This window comes from Anas platyrhynchos, chromosome 6, assembly GCF_047663525.1.
Source record: "Anas platyrhynchos isolate ZD024472 breed Pekin duck chromosome 6, IASCAAS_PekinDuck_T2T, whole genome shotgun sequence".
NCBI lineage: Eukaryota > Metazoa > Chordata > Aves > Anseriformes > Anatidae > Anas > Anas platyrhynchos.
In genome coordinates this window covers 19470981-19487035 of record NC_092592.1, presented here as the reverse complement: position 1 = coordinate 19487035, position 16055 = coordinate 19470981, and the positions used below count along the sequence as shown (strand labels likewise).

The following is a 16055-nucleotide window of genomic DNA, read 5'->3' as shown; positions in this document are numbered from 1 at the left end:
CCCTAAACCTTTCCAGTTCTCAGGGAAAAAAAGAAAAAAAAACAGTCTGTGATGTGTAGCAGCAATACCACCCAGCTGCTGTGCATCACTCTTCATCAGTCTGTTTCTAGTTGCTACAGAGGTCAGCCTTGTTATCAGCACATACAAAGGGAAAGAGTGAAGCACACAGCACACAAGTGGGTTGTCTACAGTCACCCTGCAGAACTGTAACACAAACCAGGAACAGATCATGCCTTCTGATCACTAGTCAAATACTCCATCCCTTTGTCTACATTATCAGTTGTACATAAAGAAGAAGGTAATAATTTTCATAATAAAATGGAAAGGATACAATCACTGGAGATCTAATGCTGTTCCTGCTTCTCCCCAGCTCTCACACATACTACAGTGTTAAAACATCCTGCCCAAATTTGTTCTGCTAACCCATCAAGTGACAGCAGACCAGTCCTGGTTTAAAGGGAAATCAGATTTAGGCACAAATAAAAGCTACCATTAATCCAGTCCCCCAGAGCATAATCAGCCCATGTGTACCAGTGTGCATGTGCATATACTGGGAGGGAGAGGCACACTTGGGAGACCACACTCAGCCACTCCTCTTATGTAGCAAGATGGCAAATGCCATCCAACAGAATGAGCAAATGGTAATTAGACAGGCACACTGGAAAGTAAGTCTGTGAAAAAGTTGCAGCTTTAGATCTAATGTTAGAGGTATTGAGCTGCAGATCAATGCCATTCCCAATCCCTGCTGCCAGAGAAGAAAACAAGAGGCCTTTCTAGAGAAAATTTATCAGACTTACACATTTCTCAGAGCTCCTGTCCAAGACAGACTAACAGAGCAATTGTGAGTGGTGAAGGCACATAAAGAGCAACTTAAACCAACATCATCTTTTTTCAATTAATGTACTTAAATCTCACAAACACACACATGAACCCTCTGAAAGGCCCCGTATATATAGTCCATAAATATTCCTGACAGAAGAATTAGCCTGCCTATTGTACTTCCAATAGCAGCATTTAAATGACTCTGGTTAAATGTGCTGGTTAAGAGAGCTACAACGAACACAGATGACTAGCGCTGACTTTATGGGCATCGTTTCCTTGTGAATATTGGATTGTACTGCCACATTTCTTCCAAGACCATTAAGGTATGGTTAGCTGCTTCAGCAGAGAGCTTACTGACTGAATGATGCTGCCTTGAATGCCAGAAGCAGTAGCAGCAGCTCTCTTTGCTGCTGCACTAGCAGGAGCTATCTGATGGCCATGAACAGGTCAGCTCAAGCAGGCTGTAAAACCCTTACTTTCTCCCTTTAAACTAAGGACAATTTTCCTGCTGTTTGATCAGGCAGGAAAAGCAGTTGCCTCCTCAAGCAGCACCGACACCTACTTCCTAGGGATCCACAGGACTCCCCTAGGACAGGCCAAACATGGGGAGCAGCACCACCTCACCACAGGCTGGGGAGCTGGAAGGGGTGGCTGTGGCATGGGCCTGCGTGCCACTGGCAGCCACGGGGCAGCTCTCGGCAGATAGCACCTGGCCGCCCTTTTGTGAGCGGCCTGAGTGGTACGAGGCTGGAAGTGAAAGGAAAATGCACGAGAGGAAAGAAAGCCTGCCAACAGGTGAAACAGAGCCAAACCACAGCCTTCTGGTTTGCAAAGCCATCACTCTGCTAGAGCGGGCAGCTCTGCACGCATTGCCGGACACATCTGTGCCTCTGCAGGAGCGTCCCCATCCCATCTAGAATATGAAATAAATCCACCAGCTAGCAGACCTAGGAGCTGCCCAACAGCTTGAGTTCAGCATGTTTACATCAAGCAAACCTAAATGCAAGACAGTTTATTCCACAAAAAAAGCTGAAATACTGGTAAAGACAACACAGCAAGCAAGCAGATAACAGCATAGCTAGGCTAGACCACCAGGAACTGAACCAACCATTTTCACAGGTTCTACTATCCCTTTGCTTTTTTTATTAATGTTTTTTTTAATGATACCACTTACCTTTTCATTTTTTCAAAACGTGGCTTTTTAATCACATGATATATTGAAATATAAAACAGCTTTGTGGAATGATTTTTATCCCAGAAGTGCCAATTACACATCGTCCCATGGTTTAAATGAAAAGTGTGACACTCAAAACTGTGCACTGTTTAAATGTTATTTTATTAAATATCTTCAGTTCAAGGTTTCATTGTAACAAAGCTATGAAGGTTCTACCAACATTCAGACCAAACAAACAAACACTAGCTAACTTTAATTATTTCTATATCATGCAAAAATTCTGCATCAAATGCCTTCCATTTCCTGTTTAAAATGTGATATTTATAATATATATTATATAGATGCTTATATTAGCCCCATAAGAGAACATTAAGAATGCTAAAGGTGTACAGCTGTGTTTGATAATGGCCATACCAAGCTAAGGTTCTCATTAACTTAAAAAGGAAACAAAACAAACAAACAAAAAAAAAAAGAGTTTGTCTCCAAGACTGTGCAAAACCAAAAAACCCAACAGTTCTTTTCCTTTTAATTTTTCTCTGAAAGATGCAGGTACGTAATACAGAGGGTTTTCTTTTTATGTATTAATCATCATCAGGTAAAGAGACAAGGAAGATCAGACCTAAAGAAGGCATGCATAATGTTTTGTATTTATCTTTTTTAAAATGGCATAATTGTAATCTCCTGTTTGCTCTCTCTTTGTGGCTTAGAAAAAAAAAACAAACAACAACTGAATAAAATATCAAGGCTTCTTGTTTTTCCACTTCACTCAGTGGCTTAGTGCTGTCTTTAAAATGTTTTGAAATAATAACATTTAGTGTTTGCCCCCTACGGGTTCAAGCCCCACAAGTCCTCCCCAGGATGGTGGAGGGAGGAATAAAAGAGTATTTACTCTGACAAACCTGGGGCGTGTAGATGGTCTTTTCCTTCCTCACGGGTTAGCTGATCTAATCCTGGTGTGGGTTAGCACCTCTCTGACAAAGGGAGCAGACAGCTATCCGGGGCAGACAGCCACACTTTGTGCAACAGCTTTTACTTTCTGCATGCTGTTAAATAAGGATTAAAATTTCAAATTAGCTTTCTTCAGTTCCGTAGTCTGTAAAAAGGTTACCTCACATTTTGTATGCTGTCAACACAATCACATCAATTGCCTTGAAAGATCCAAAAAATAATTAGGGGGTAGACAGAAATTTAGGTAAAAGCCCATCCCAGATGCTATAAAGAATGAGTAACACTGTCCTTTCCCTTGGTCAAGACAAACCCTGTTACTGAAAGGGTCCACCAAAAAGGCAGTTTTCTGCTTGGGGCTAGGATCAGTTCTTGGTAAGGTCAACAAAATAATTCCATATTCCCCAACTAATGAATAAAGAAAATGGACTCCCTTTCCAGCAAAGAAAAGAAAGGAAGATGAATTGGCCCAAAGGACAAACATCAGATCACATGTGCTAAGTCCCTTTCCCCTCTGCTTCATGAGGTATCCTCTAACACCCAGAGGCAACACCAGGAGGCGGCCTGGAGTCCTACAGCTACGGTTTGAGGTTCTGATCTGATAGTTTTCTGTGTTACAACATCACTGTAAAAAATAGAAAAATTACCCAAATAAACACTAGGAAACATGACACTTACAAACATCAGATGGGTTAGTGGTGGGGACAAGCACCTGGCTGGGGCTGCTGGCTCCCACTGCTTTTTTCATCGGAGATCAAACAAACCAAACAGGAGGCCAGGTAACCCCGTTATTTCTATGGTGCATATATTTCAGTATAAAAAACACACGCTATTTATGCCTCGTATAGGAGTGTATGTGCAAGTCTTCATGAAGAACATAACACTAAGTTTCTTGTCTGCTTCCTAAGGAACACGTGTTCTGCAGCACTGTGGATCCCAACTATGCTACTAGAAAGAAAAAAAATAGAAAATCCCATACATGTACCCTCTTCCTCTAAAATCTCTGCTCTTAATGCTGTTTTTAGCGCTTTTTCTTTTTTCTTTCTTTTTTTTTTTTTTTTTAATTAAATAAGCTGGCTTCAAACATCCATGTTTGGCCAGGTAGTGGCTGTTTCTAAAACCTGTATCTTTGAAGAGCAAGCTTCTATTTAAGTTATATTCACTTAAACCCACTTTTTTTTAATCCTTACTTACACCATTAGTTTTAAATCAACATCCCATTTTGTTTTTTCTTTAAAAAAAAAAAGTCTATTTTGGGATCCAGCAGCTGAGCAACCAGCTTTCCATAACGTTTTTGCTGTGCAGAAATCGAAGAAGAAACTCAGGCTGAAGTCAGTCTGCTGGGCAATAGGAAGAGAAGCGCCTCCTCACTCTTGCGCCCCAGTCTTCACACTGGCTCCTCTGGGGTCTCCTCGCCACCGCTCACTGATTGAAGTCACAGCACAGCCTGAACACGATGTTAACTTCCACCAAGGCTTTGCGGAGCACAGTTCAGCCATCCGCTGCTCAAGCCGCCTCCTTTTTTTGCTCTCCCTCTCTCTCTCTCCTTCACTTTTGCTTTCCCCCTCACTTCATTTCCGAAAGATGTTCCAGCTGCTGCCATTTTCTTAGCCCTGGGGGAGGGGGCATGTTGGATAATCTGTCATTTATTTAGCATTACTCCTGTTTGTTTTTTTATTATTTTATACAAACAACATGTCTTTTTTTTTTTTTCTTTTTTAGATTTAAAAACACCTTCGTACAGCAGAAACAGACACGATGGATCCATGGAAAACAACAGAAAGGCAGCGCCCGGAGCATCAGATGCATGCAGGGTTTCGTGCATTTGGCTGCTGCCTGTTTGTAATTTGTATTTTTTTTTTTTTTAATGTCAAAACAGACATGACCGTTGCTGTCACTCAGGCACTCCAGAGCTGCGTGCTAAGAAGATATTGCCCTCCAGCTGAGTATCTCCACAAGTTGCTGCAGTCATGAAGAGGTAGCGTCCACCCAGATAGAAGAGAGAAGAAGAGGGCAGAAGATGAAAGGAAATAAAGCCAAATGTTAGCTCAATTAATAAAACAAGTTTTTCTATGGGTAAGTATTTGGTGTAGGGAAAAACCCTTCCTAAATCAGACTGGAACTCATTAGCAGAGCCCTGAAGACATGAGGAACACACTTTCCCTTCCAGGTGGCTGAGTGTGCCAACAAAATTGAGCTACTTGCTCAAACGAATTACTTGCTTGATTGGAGCATATCTGGGTCCACTATCTAATAGCGGCATGTGCCAGAAGTTGAAGAAGTTTCCCCAAAGGGGTGATCAAAGAGTCTGGCCCTAAGGAACAATTTCCACCTCACTGCCAATTGGCGTTTGCCTTGAATAGAAAGATCTATAACTATTATTTTAAAGTCTTCAGCATTTTCTGCTCTGGATGTCCTTAATATCTAAACAAATGTATGACCTTTTCTGCAGTTTTGCAAATTTGTAGCCTTAGTGATGGCTTTTAGCAAAGGGTCCTCCTGGCTGATCTCATTGCATCAAACTACTAGATTTATTTTGATCAGTTAAGTTTGGTTGATTTTTTTTCATATTTATATATAGAAAGATGATTTTTGGCACAGCCAAAATCATCTTTCTACAATTTCTTACTTTGCTTATTTTTTTCCAACTCTCTTACTAGTTCTCTCCCTTCTTGGTTACTCTTCTCTCCTCATACAGAAGTCCTCTGATTATCCTCAAATTTCTTTTATAGCTGTTGTATCTTTTCATGCTGACTTACCCAAAACTGAACTCTGCCTTGCAGGTGAGAACAAACCATTGATTTCTATTTAAGCATTATTATTCACCTCATTCCTTCTTCATCCTTAACCTTCAATGCACATAGGCCAACACGGCTCACAAATGATTCCATGTGGTTCACTGGGGGCTGAACCACTTGTAACTGCATGTGGTTACACTTCCTTCAGAACCCAGAAATGCATGCAAATACTTCAACTTCATTTTATTTTTTAAATATTGTTTTAACCAACATTTTGTGGTTTGGAAATGGGTTCTACTCTGCAGTTTTCAAAAGCTCTCCAGTACATACTTTTGGAAGAGGTGCAGTGTTTCAGCAGCTGAGTCAAGGAAACAAAACTCCTCTGTAGCAGCTATGACACTTCACTCCTAAGCTTTCTCAGAACTTCTAGGCATAGCCACCGAGCCATACCAGTCTTCAATTTTTTAATTTGTTCTGCATCTTTTTTTGAGACTTCACAGCAGATTATGTCTAAGATGTAAGTCTCCCTCAACACTTCCATGATGAAGAACAATGAAAAGAAGTTATTTTTTGTTTCCCTCCAATGGCATTATCCTTCTCATTGCCTTACTCCCTGCTGAAAAAAATCAGCTGATTGTCCAGCTCTCTTGAAAGCTTCCCTGGTTTTTAGGACATCCTGACTTCTGCTTCCCAAATTCCATTTGTGACCTCTGCAATCTGCTTGTGGTAGTTCACATTCCTTTCCATTGCCTTCACTAGGGCTCAATCCCTCACAATCCAAATGAATGCAAACTGCTTCTGGCTTAGTTCTTAGTAGTACACATGGTGCAGTAACTATACTCAAGTGGCTTGTTCTCAAATGAATACATTTTAAAAAGATTGCCTCCCCGGTGTAGAAGTGTTGTTGTTTTTGTTTGAAATGGAGAATTATGAGTAAAAAGGTTTTAAGATTAGGAAGCTTAGATCTTTAAAATGAATGTGTCATATACTTCAGTATACAATGAAAGAAAGCAGAAAGATTTTGTACATCTCAATAAGAGTAAAGTAATAAAGACACCAAAATGCCTAAAAAGCATACTTCAAGAAGTAAGTGGAACCATACTGTTCTCCTTCAAGAGCAAGAAACAATTGTTGCTTCAAGTCAAATTTTATAATTGAAGTTTCCTCCCATGCTGAATTGTGTCAAGCTAATTGGGGAATGTTTTAAAACCTCTAACATTATCATTTGTTTAGATTTCTTTTCCTCTGAGTTTTTCAACATTGTAAGCTAAATAGCTTCTGCTCATCAGCAAATTGGTAGCAAATTTTATAAAAATACATCTTTATTCTTATGTCATAGAAATTGTTCTCTACAGATTTTTTAATGTACTCTTTAGAGTATGACATTCTCATTAAAAAGTTCTCTGAAATCACCAACATGGCATTCAAATTCTCCAAACTACCCTACCTGCTCTGTCCATTCCCTGATTCATAGACAAGGTATTAAACTAGCCTAAGAAGACAAGTAATTTCCCCAGGGTTTGGCAGTACATTATATGAAAAGAACCTTTCACTGCCAGTTTTTCTCCCAAGCTTGCCTTTTTCTCCTTGTACACCAACACTTACAGCTTGTGCTGAAGGCTGGATTCACTCCTCTGTCTGACAGCCTGTATCTGCCCTCGCTGGTAGTTTTAATCACCTGTGCTGTTGGCATTATCAGAACAGGTCTGTTAGATCGAGGCATTATTCAGCACCTGCTAACTGACCTCTTTGCTTTTGTCAAAGCTCAAGATTTTACCAGCTTTATCTGGCAATGCTACATTAACCAAAGAAGAATCCTTTCTGTAATGAAGTACAAGAAAGGTAGATCCCTGACAGCTGGGAAACAGCAAACCTGTGCACGTGCACACTATGAGATACTCTGCTGTGTGCTCTGTCTGAGCACAAAGCTAAATATACAGGAGCAAGTACTGCAGGTACAAGGGTATCTATGCTCAGGAGCAACCATCTGGCACATGGCTTTGGTTTGTCAGGAGTGTCAGATAATCCTCCAGAGACCAGAGGACAAGGCTGCAACAGACCAGTGGACGTTTTTAGCCTGCAGACAACTAAAAATGGTTCTCTCACAGCTAAACACCCTTGAATAGTCTGGGAGTATGGCACTGAATTCCCACATACAGCAGCCTTGGATGTGCATGATATATTCTTTCCCAGGTAGTCCATACCCATGTATGATCCTCACTGGAGAGGTGCTGCAGGGGCTCCAGAGCAGTGGTAGTGGACGTTCAGCCACTTGCCATCTCGGCGGTGCCAGACACGAGTCTCTTCAGACTGCGTGGTGCGGGGCCGGCCTTGGCCGTCGATGTACTGTGTCAGGCGGATGTATGCGATGCAGGCAGCATCTTCACCGATGACATGGACGTGGGGGTTCAGGATGGTGGTGTGTATTGGCTTGCTGTTCTTCGACAGTACTGGCAGAACACACAAAACCATCAGCTTCATTTTACCACTACGAGAACAGCTCCCCCCGCAGCCTCCAATTTTTGTAGTCTACTCACCTCCAGCTTGATTCTGGGATACAACAAAAATTGCTCCTGTAATTTCCAGGCAAAATCCAAGCCTATCTTTGCCCTATCACCTGTCTTTCAAAACTTAGCCCTTATTATTGCCTAGAACCCCCCCGGTTTCTTTGTTCTCACTTCTTTTACAAAGGACACTTGCTACTCTTTCAACATCAGTATTGCCGTTTCCTTAGTTATAGGAAAAAATGTTTCAATTATCAGAAATGTAGCAAGAGCCAACAGTCAGGATATCTGTACACCAGGCCTGCATTAAATACAAACAGGTCTCAGAGAAGCGTAAAATTTACTCCAGGACAGGCTTTTTAGAGAGACAAAGTCTCTGCATGGTTAGAGCACTAGTAATGGCCTATACTAAGGACCTTGACATATCTCCCAAAAATCAAAGAAATTGAACAGCTCAGGATTTAAATGTCAGTTACTTCATCCTGTGGAAACACGCAGGGAGGGAGGCAAATCCATTGGTATAAATGATAGCATTTTTCCCAACTCTTTTTCCTGTCCCAGACTGAAAAAGGTGACCCTCGTATCCTAATGAACTTAAGGGATTCATTCGGTGGTAGAGATCAGAAACCACCCAGAGAAACCTCCAAGTTCACACATGTCAGCAGTTTGTGCATAATACACTTCACATCTGACCATTCAGTATATCTATCCCAAACATACAGGTTGTTTCCATGCAAATGTGTTCATTTTTTCCATTTCCATATCAGTAGGAAATCCGGTGCCTCAAACTTTTAGAGCTCCTGTTATCAACACTTACAAAACACTTGCATCAGGCAAATCATATCTGTACAGTGAAGGGATCAGGGGGTTAGAACTGAACTTGGTGCTGAAAAATGCTTTTGAGAGAAAGAATGCTGTCTCTTATAAATGCATCACAACCCATGTAAAACCAAGTCCTTGCTGGTTATGATAGGCAGTAAAAACAAGAGCAATTTTTCCCCGAAAAGGTGAAATAAATGAAGATTAGAGAAAAGGCTGATGGTGTTACCAAATCTACCCACTCACAGTTCTCAAAGTAAAACTTATGGAAATCCATTCCTTCAACCAGGTTCCCCAGTGCTTCAGGTTCAAACGAGGTCAAACCAGGATCACAGATTTTTCTGCAAAGAAAAGCAATACAGCCTTACAGCCTGCATCTAAGCCCAAAGGCTAATTACACAATGCAGTATTGGTATGGCATGGGACTTGCACTGTGTCCTCCTAAACATTTCACTAGTCTGATTAAGTTCTTAGAGGATGGGGTACTGCTGCAACCACAGGGTTGGTGGTAGTTGGCATTTCATGTCAAACAAGCCTCTGTGCTTCTGGTATACAACCTTTTATTCTTTATGCTCATCTCACTGTCTCTCCTCCTCCCCCCAAACACACACACAGCTTACAAAGACAGGGCATTTTCCTTTTGCCACTCCTGTTGCTGTTTGATATCTGACTTCTACTTCAAGTTCATTTAAACAGCTCTACTGTATTCCTGACTACAAGTGAGAGAGGCTAAGAAGCACACCAATATTTATCATACCCAATTGTACGACTCTTACTCATACCCGGAAGCCACAACATAACTTGCACACAAACTGATTGGTGACCTGTCAGAAGGTATCTATGCACAAACCAACAGTACTTACGTATAAGCCTCAAAGTCTCCATTGTTGATGGCTTCTATCAGCTGCTCTGTTATCTTAATGATCTCCTGCTTACGCACTGCGAACAAGAAGAAAGAGCAATTTAACTGCACGTAAGACTTCGATAGGAATATGGGGCTAGTGGGTGCTTTGTACAAGCAATTTGCAGAGCACCATTAGTGTAGATCTCATAGGATGCTGCTCCCTGCATTTTGGAGATATGCAGTAACGACAGCCATCCATATGAGAGTAGGGGGGCAGTGGTATGATAGGGGAATGGTGATCCCATAATGCAGGGAGAAATGAAATAAAGATGTCATATTCAATTATTTTTTTTTTTCCTTTTCTTCTAGAAAGGCCTGTCTCACGCACCGGAGGTGTCTCCTGAATGACAGCTCTAGGTGCTTCCAGGGATTCTGACCAATAAATGTCAGTGAACCTGCCCATGTGAAGCATTTGTCTAGCAGCTTAAGTTGTAGAAACTCTTCACCACAGTAGCCATGGGCCAATGGCCACCACACAGACCAAGCGAATTGGAAAAAATCTCCCAACAACTTGCCTATCACCATCACCAATACCTCAGCTATTATGAATGCTGCAAACAAGCAACTGGGACATGTAGGGATGACTTCCACAAGCTAGAAAGACAACCGCAGCAGGATGGATGGGTTGGATGAACAGGCCCTAGGTATACACTAGTATGCACTCTGTCCCTCAGGCAGATCCCTATGGCAGAGCCCTTACCAGCACTGCCGTTAACCCAGCCCCAGCACACTGAACTTCAAGATGAGCAAAGACAGCTGGCTAGCTGTCTACTGCTGATTCGACCTTGCTCTGGAATGCACCTCTGCACTTCCTTCTCTTGGTTTACCACAGCTGATGCCCCATCCCCTTTGAAGCCTTCCATCACCCTTACTGATATCTGGAGTCCTTCAAACTGACAGAGTTTGGCTCAGCTCTGTGAAGTAACACTACTTAAGGTCTATGACTGTATGCACACCCAACAGATCTTCAGCCTTCCCCACAGTTTCCCTTGAGGTAGGCTATGGTACACATCATACAAGTGTATAGGAGGTGCTCTATCATTGTCTTCACCATCACCATTACCACATAATTTCTAATCCCTACCACCAGAACTGTAATTCATCTGCCCTTAGGCATCTGAAGTGTAGGTGTCTGAAATGGAACTAGTCACCAGTCTTCTCCTTTAGGCCCTGAAAGAAGTAAGCAACTCTGCAAGCCTCACCTGAGGTATTTCAGATGCCTATCATTAGGAGCACAGCCCTGAAACACAACCTACCATCTTTAGGTGTCCAATTCAGAAAAGCTGACTCCCACTGTAGATGCCAGAAGATGTTAGTGCAAACTCCCCTCCACCTTAAACTTTCATCCACATGCGCGTATCATCCCAGCACTGGGAAGCACAGCTGAAGAGCAACAAGGTGATAATCCCAGTGGCTCAGAAAGATGCCTGCACCCACTCTGGAAATCTATTAAGAGGATTATACTACCCAGTTAGCCACGGGAACATCTTGGTTAGGGAACAACTGGCTCGTGGTGGTAAGGGAGCTAGTTTTACTGCTCGGGCTGTATAAATTTCCACATACGAAGTGACATATAGAAGGAATGGATCAAAATGACACAGTGGGCTATGCCTATTATGAAAAACACTTTCACAAGCAAATCGCCTGGAACGGCTTCCCCACGAAGCATGGCTACACATTGGATCCCCCTCCTGAACATGTGCCACACCTGTAAAACATGGTCCATGGGAAAGGCTCCACTTGGGATGAATGCCAAATCTGCAGACCGCAGCCACCGTGTGCTGGCTCGTCTCAAGACCTGCACCCGTCTCCCAAACGTCACCACACAGCAGCGCTGACCCTTCAGCGCAAATCCTCTCCATCAGACTGCGCTTGCCTTCTGGCTTCTCCTACATGTCCCGAGCCCGCAGTGACACACAGAAGGCGACCCGCGTTTTGCAGCGGGCAGCGTCCCCGGACCGGGGGCAGGACGGCGTTCCCACCAGCTGTGCTGCACCCCCGAGGGGGCCGCGCAGCGCGGGCCCGGCCCCGGGGCTCCCCCCGGCGGCCTCCGCCGCTCCCCGCAGCCGGCCCAGGCCCGGCCCGGGAGCGCCGCCTGGGGGCGGCCCGAGGCCTGCGGCCTGCCCGGGGCTCGCCGTGCCCGGCCGGCCCGGGGGGGTGAGGTGTTGGGGAGAAGGGGAGCCCGGCGCCTAGGGGAGCTAGTCAGTCGCACTACTCGGCTACTGCTACCCAGCTGCTAACTTACACGGTGCACTGCTGTGCACAAAGGGAACTACTGGAGTTAGCAAGGGCTCCGACCGAGCACGCTCTAACTCCAGTGTCTGCCCTGGGCTGTCCCAGGCAAGAAGCTTCTCTTCACAAGACTGGGTAGCTGCAAAACAAACGTAAGCGTTAAAATAATGAACAAACGAACGTAAACCAGAAAGCAAAATAAAGACCAACACAGAAATACAAACACACGCAAGCCCCAACCCGTGGGCACACAGAGACGCCCCCGTCCCAGCGAGCTGTGCCCGCTCTGCTCCGCAGCCTGTCCCGTGGGGCACCCCTCGGAGTGCTGGGGGTGCTCTGAGGGAGAGCTCACGCTGGCCAGGAGGGTGACAGAGCAGCAGAGGGCAAGTACGAGGTGGGAGAGAGGGAGAAAGGAAGCAGGGCAGCCAAACCACTGCACACCAACCCGGAGAGGAGCGGGGAGGGAGAACGCTGCCCCGCACTGCTCGCTGCTGCTCCTCGGGGCTCCACGCAGGGCCTCGCCAAGAACAAGAGGAACGAGGTAATAAGGAAGCGGTGATGGACAGTTCACTGCAAAACGGACTCGAGATCATTTCCCTTCCATTCTGGCTAGACAAAACACCATGCCCATTATGCCTCACAAACCAGCAGTTTGACATTCTTAGAGCTACTTCAGAAACATTAACACGGAGGCTCTGACTGCTGCATCATGAGGCACTGGCGCTGTGCGCAGGAAACCAGGAATAGATGACAGGAGGAGACAGAAGAGGGCATGCCTGCTCCTCTCTTCCCACCAGACTGCCCTGAGCAGAATCAAATACTTCAGGTGTACCCAACTCACATTAAGGATCTGTCGCAGCATTAAGCAGTCAGACAACTAGTAAGGTACATGTGTAGGGGGAAGGCTGAGACCCCACCTAAATGTCCGACCTGCTAGCATTCTCACACCTCATTTCAGAGGTGTTCAGCCACAGATTCCTCTACGGAGACAGCTGGTTCGGGAGGGATCAGGGCAACATAGTTGACAGACTAACCACGCTACCAGCAACTGAGCACGGCAGACATGCAAAGTAAAGCACAACAGAGAGAAAGATGCCCCTCAGAGCCAACATTATTCAAGGATTTTCACTAGGTGCACCTGATGCACCATCAGCATCCAGGGAGCTCCTAAGTTCTTGCCAAGTGAGACTGAATTCAGCCTCACACATCCCCCTCCATTGCAGAACTGCACCACTGACCCCATTTACAGAAAAGGAACCTACAGAGATGCAGCGACTTTCCCAGGGAAACCCCAAGAGACATCTCTCCTAAGAAGCCCACACCTCACCCAGATGAAAGCAAAGGAATGAAATTGATCTGGATGAGATTCTGCCTTTTCAAAAGGGGAAGGAAAAGCTTGGAAGTTTTCAGTGTGCAAAGGAGGGTATTTTGGAGGAAGGGAGATGATTTCTTTTTATTCTGGAATACTAGAAATGAAAAAAATCAACATTTTGGAAAGAAGTTCAGGAAAGGAAAAATCTGGGGGAAGGAGAAATGGGAAAGGTAGAGGGAGGAGTAGGAAAAAGATGCCGTGAAGCACTGCACCCCTGGACTTACTGGCTGAGAAACAGAGAGAAAGCTGGGACTGCATGGACTCAGTCTGTGTTTTGCTCTCACTGTGCCTCCGTCCTTCAAGCACTGAGCTGCCGTCCCCGGTGGAGAGAGGGGGAGCTAGCATGGCAGGGAATTAAAACACAAACACAAACAAAACACGCAAGTTCAGTAAATAAAAAAAGAGAAAGGAAATAGGAGAACATTAAAGAAACCACAATGCTGGGCACAAAACATGCAGGAGTATCCTCCAGGGCAAAGCCAAGTAGACAGCTTGACAACATGGATCTACTGTGCAATTTATAGTGACACGGGGGGGCTGCTACCTTCAGCCCCACCGCTCTGGAAACAACATAGCCCTGAGGCAACTGTCACTGATGTATCAAGATGATGTCTCCTACAACACAGAATAGATCTGCATAACCTGCGCCTATTGAAAGCAAGAGGTCAGAAACAGAGCTGCACAAGCGCTTCCTTTTTCCCAGTCATGTTTAACCAGAATGCTGAGAACTTCAATATCCCCAAACCCCTGATCTATTTAGCCTTGCTTAAGTGCTTGCTTTTCTTGAAACCAGAAGGGCCGGGAGCGGAAAAGTAGTAGTTATAAACCAAAGCACTAAAATTACCAGATAGAGCTGGCCATAGCACAAACCAGTACTGTGCGAGCTCAACAAGTTTTCAAATGATCCCTTCTATTAAAATCATAACAAAATATTTTAACCTCTGAAGAAATCTCAGTTTTGATCTGCAACAATGTGGCCCTATATAATTCTGCACAGATTTAGTCCTGGCCAGCTGCCCTCCTTCCCCCACCATCTATCCCTGTCCTAGCCTTCCTCTCTTCACAGCATTCGTATTCTTGACTTGCAGGACACCCACTGGCTCAACTGGCTCAAGGCTGGGACCTCTCCTGAACAAAAGCTGCCAAAGAAGACTAGGTTCTGGACAAGTAGCTATTCTGGACAGATAGCCAGCAGAGATGAGATAAATCAGTCTCATTACCACACTACAAAAGTCATCCAGTTCCCTTCCCTCCAAACTGGGTTCTTAAATCCCAAATTACTCTCTGGCAAAAAGGTGGGAGCTGGAATACTACGCTGTAATGGGGCCAGGTCTAATCTAAAACAACCAGTACTGTGGAGAATTTCTGCTCCTTGCAACTCCTCATAAGAGAAGCCAGCAGCTTCTGATAAACCACAGGAAAAGCACTAGGAATTAGCCCAGCTGGCTGAGGTGACATTGCTGCTACACCACAGAGCCAGCATTGATTTTTCCCTGGCTACGTAACTCTGACTGACTGCAGGGAGAATGAGAATACCTCTGCCTCAAAATGTAAACTACTATCACATTTGCCTCTGAATGACAACTGCATTCACCCATCCCGGACGCGTTCAGGAAAAAATTTCCTACTTCAGGAAAATTTCTTTCTTCTCTTCCTTCTTTAGGGGATCGGGAAGAGGACAGCTGCTTGAACAACATGAGCAGACACGGGACTCAGAGCTCCTTCACCTAGAGAGTTTTACCAGCACAGAATATTTATGATGTGGTCACTGACAGGCACAAAATTGCTTCTCTTCTTAGCCTCTCCCTCTACCAACTTCTCTGTCAGGGACATGAGAAATCATTTCCAGTGACAGACAACAGGCTGAGAATCATCTGTCTTTGAAACCAAAATAGACCCAAAGGGGAGGGGTAGGGGAAAGAAAGGTGTGTGCACATCACTGAAGAGATTCCCAGAAAGAGGCAAGAAGAGAGACTGCTTCTTTTGCAAGTGAGCAACAACAGAGAGGTTTCAGCTCCCTGTAACCTGCAGAGGACCACAAAAAACACAGCCAGCTTCCAAACCTTTAGGGACTAGTAAAGATTTTCCATGTCTAGAAATGGACTGGAGATGAACAGATACTTGCAAGGAAAGAGTTCCAACTCTGAGACAAAAATTAGCTCAGGACAAACAGGGTTTATATACTGCAAAGGCCAAGTCAGCTGGTTCCCCAGCATATCATCCCACTGTGACAGGAATGACAGTGTCATGGCAAATTTATGAACTGAGTCACACACGGAAATCTGGGAGGCTAGATCAGGGCAGTTCTCAAATCTTCAGGAACCCCTGCCTGCACTCTACACGTATTAGAAGTTACAGGCAGAACACCTACCTTTCAGATCCTCATCTTCAGTAGTGGTGTTACAGCTCTCTGTGGAACCCTGCATGGCAGAACAGAGCATTACCAGGCATCAGCAGTCAGGAGTGTTAGTAAGTAGTTTGATTTTTTTTTTTTTTTTTTTTTTTTTTTTTTTTTTTTTTGTGAAGGAAGGTAGGGAAAGCATGA

General features: G+C 44.3%; 1 protein-coding gene across 30 annotated transcripts in view; it reads right to left on the bottom strand.

Annotated features, from left to right (window-relative positions):
• Positions 1 to 2139: 2139 nt before the first annotated feature.
• The window catches only part of CAMK2G (calcium/calmodulin dependent protein kinase II gamma), a 109305-nt gene continuing 95389 nt past the window's right edge, over positions 2140 to 16055 (bottom strand). For 11 of the 30 annotated variants that reach the window (XM_027459823.3, XM_072039536.1, XM_027459827.3 and 8 more), the window contains 5 exons: positions 15882 to 15930; positions 9866 to 9941; positions 9249 to 9343; positions 7884 to 8129; positions 2140 to 4903 (listed from right to left, as the gene is read on the bottom strand). In XM_027459823.3, the coding sequence (XP_027315624.1) occupies positions 7897 to 8129; positions 9249 to 9343; positions 9866 to 9941; positions 15882 to 15930 (453 nt within the window). In that variant the 3' untranslated portion in view covers positions 2140 to 4903; positions 7884 to 7896. Of the gene's footprint in view, positions 4904 to 7883; positions 8130 to 9248; positions 9344 to 9865; positions 9942 to 12151; positions 12278 to 13734; positions 13849 to 15881; positions 15931 to 16055 lie in introns of all 30 variants that reach the window. The other 19 variants (XM_027459811.3, XM_027459829.3, XM_027459831.3 and 16 more) reach the window with 3 other exon arrangements.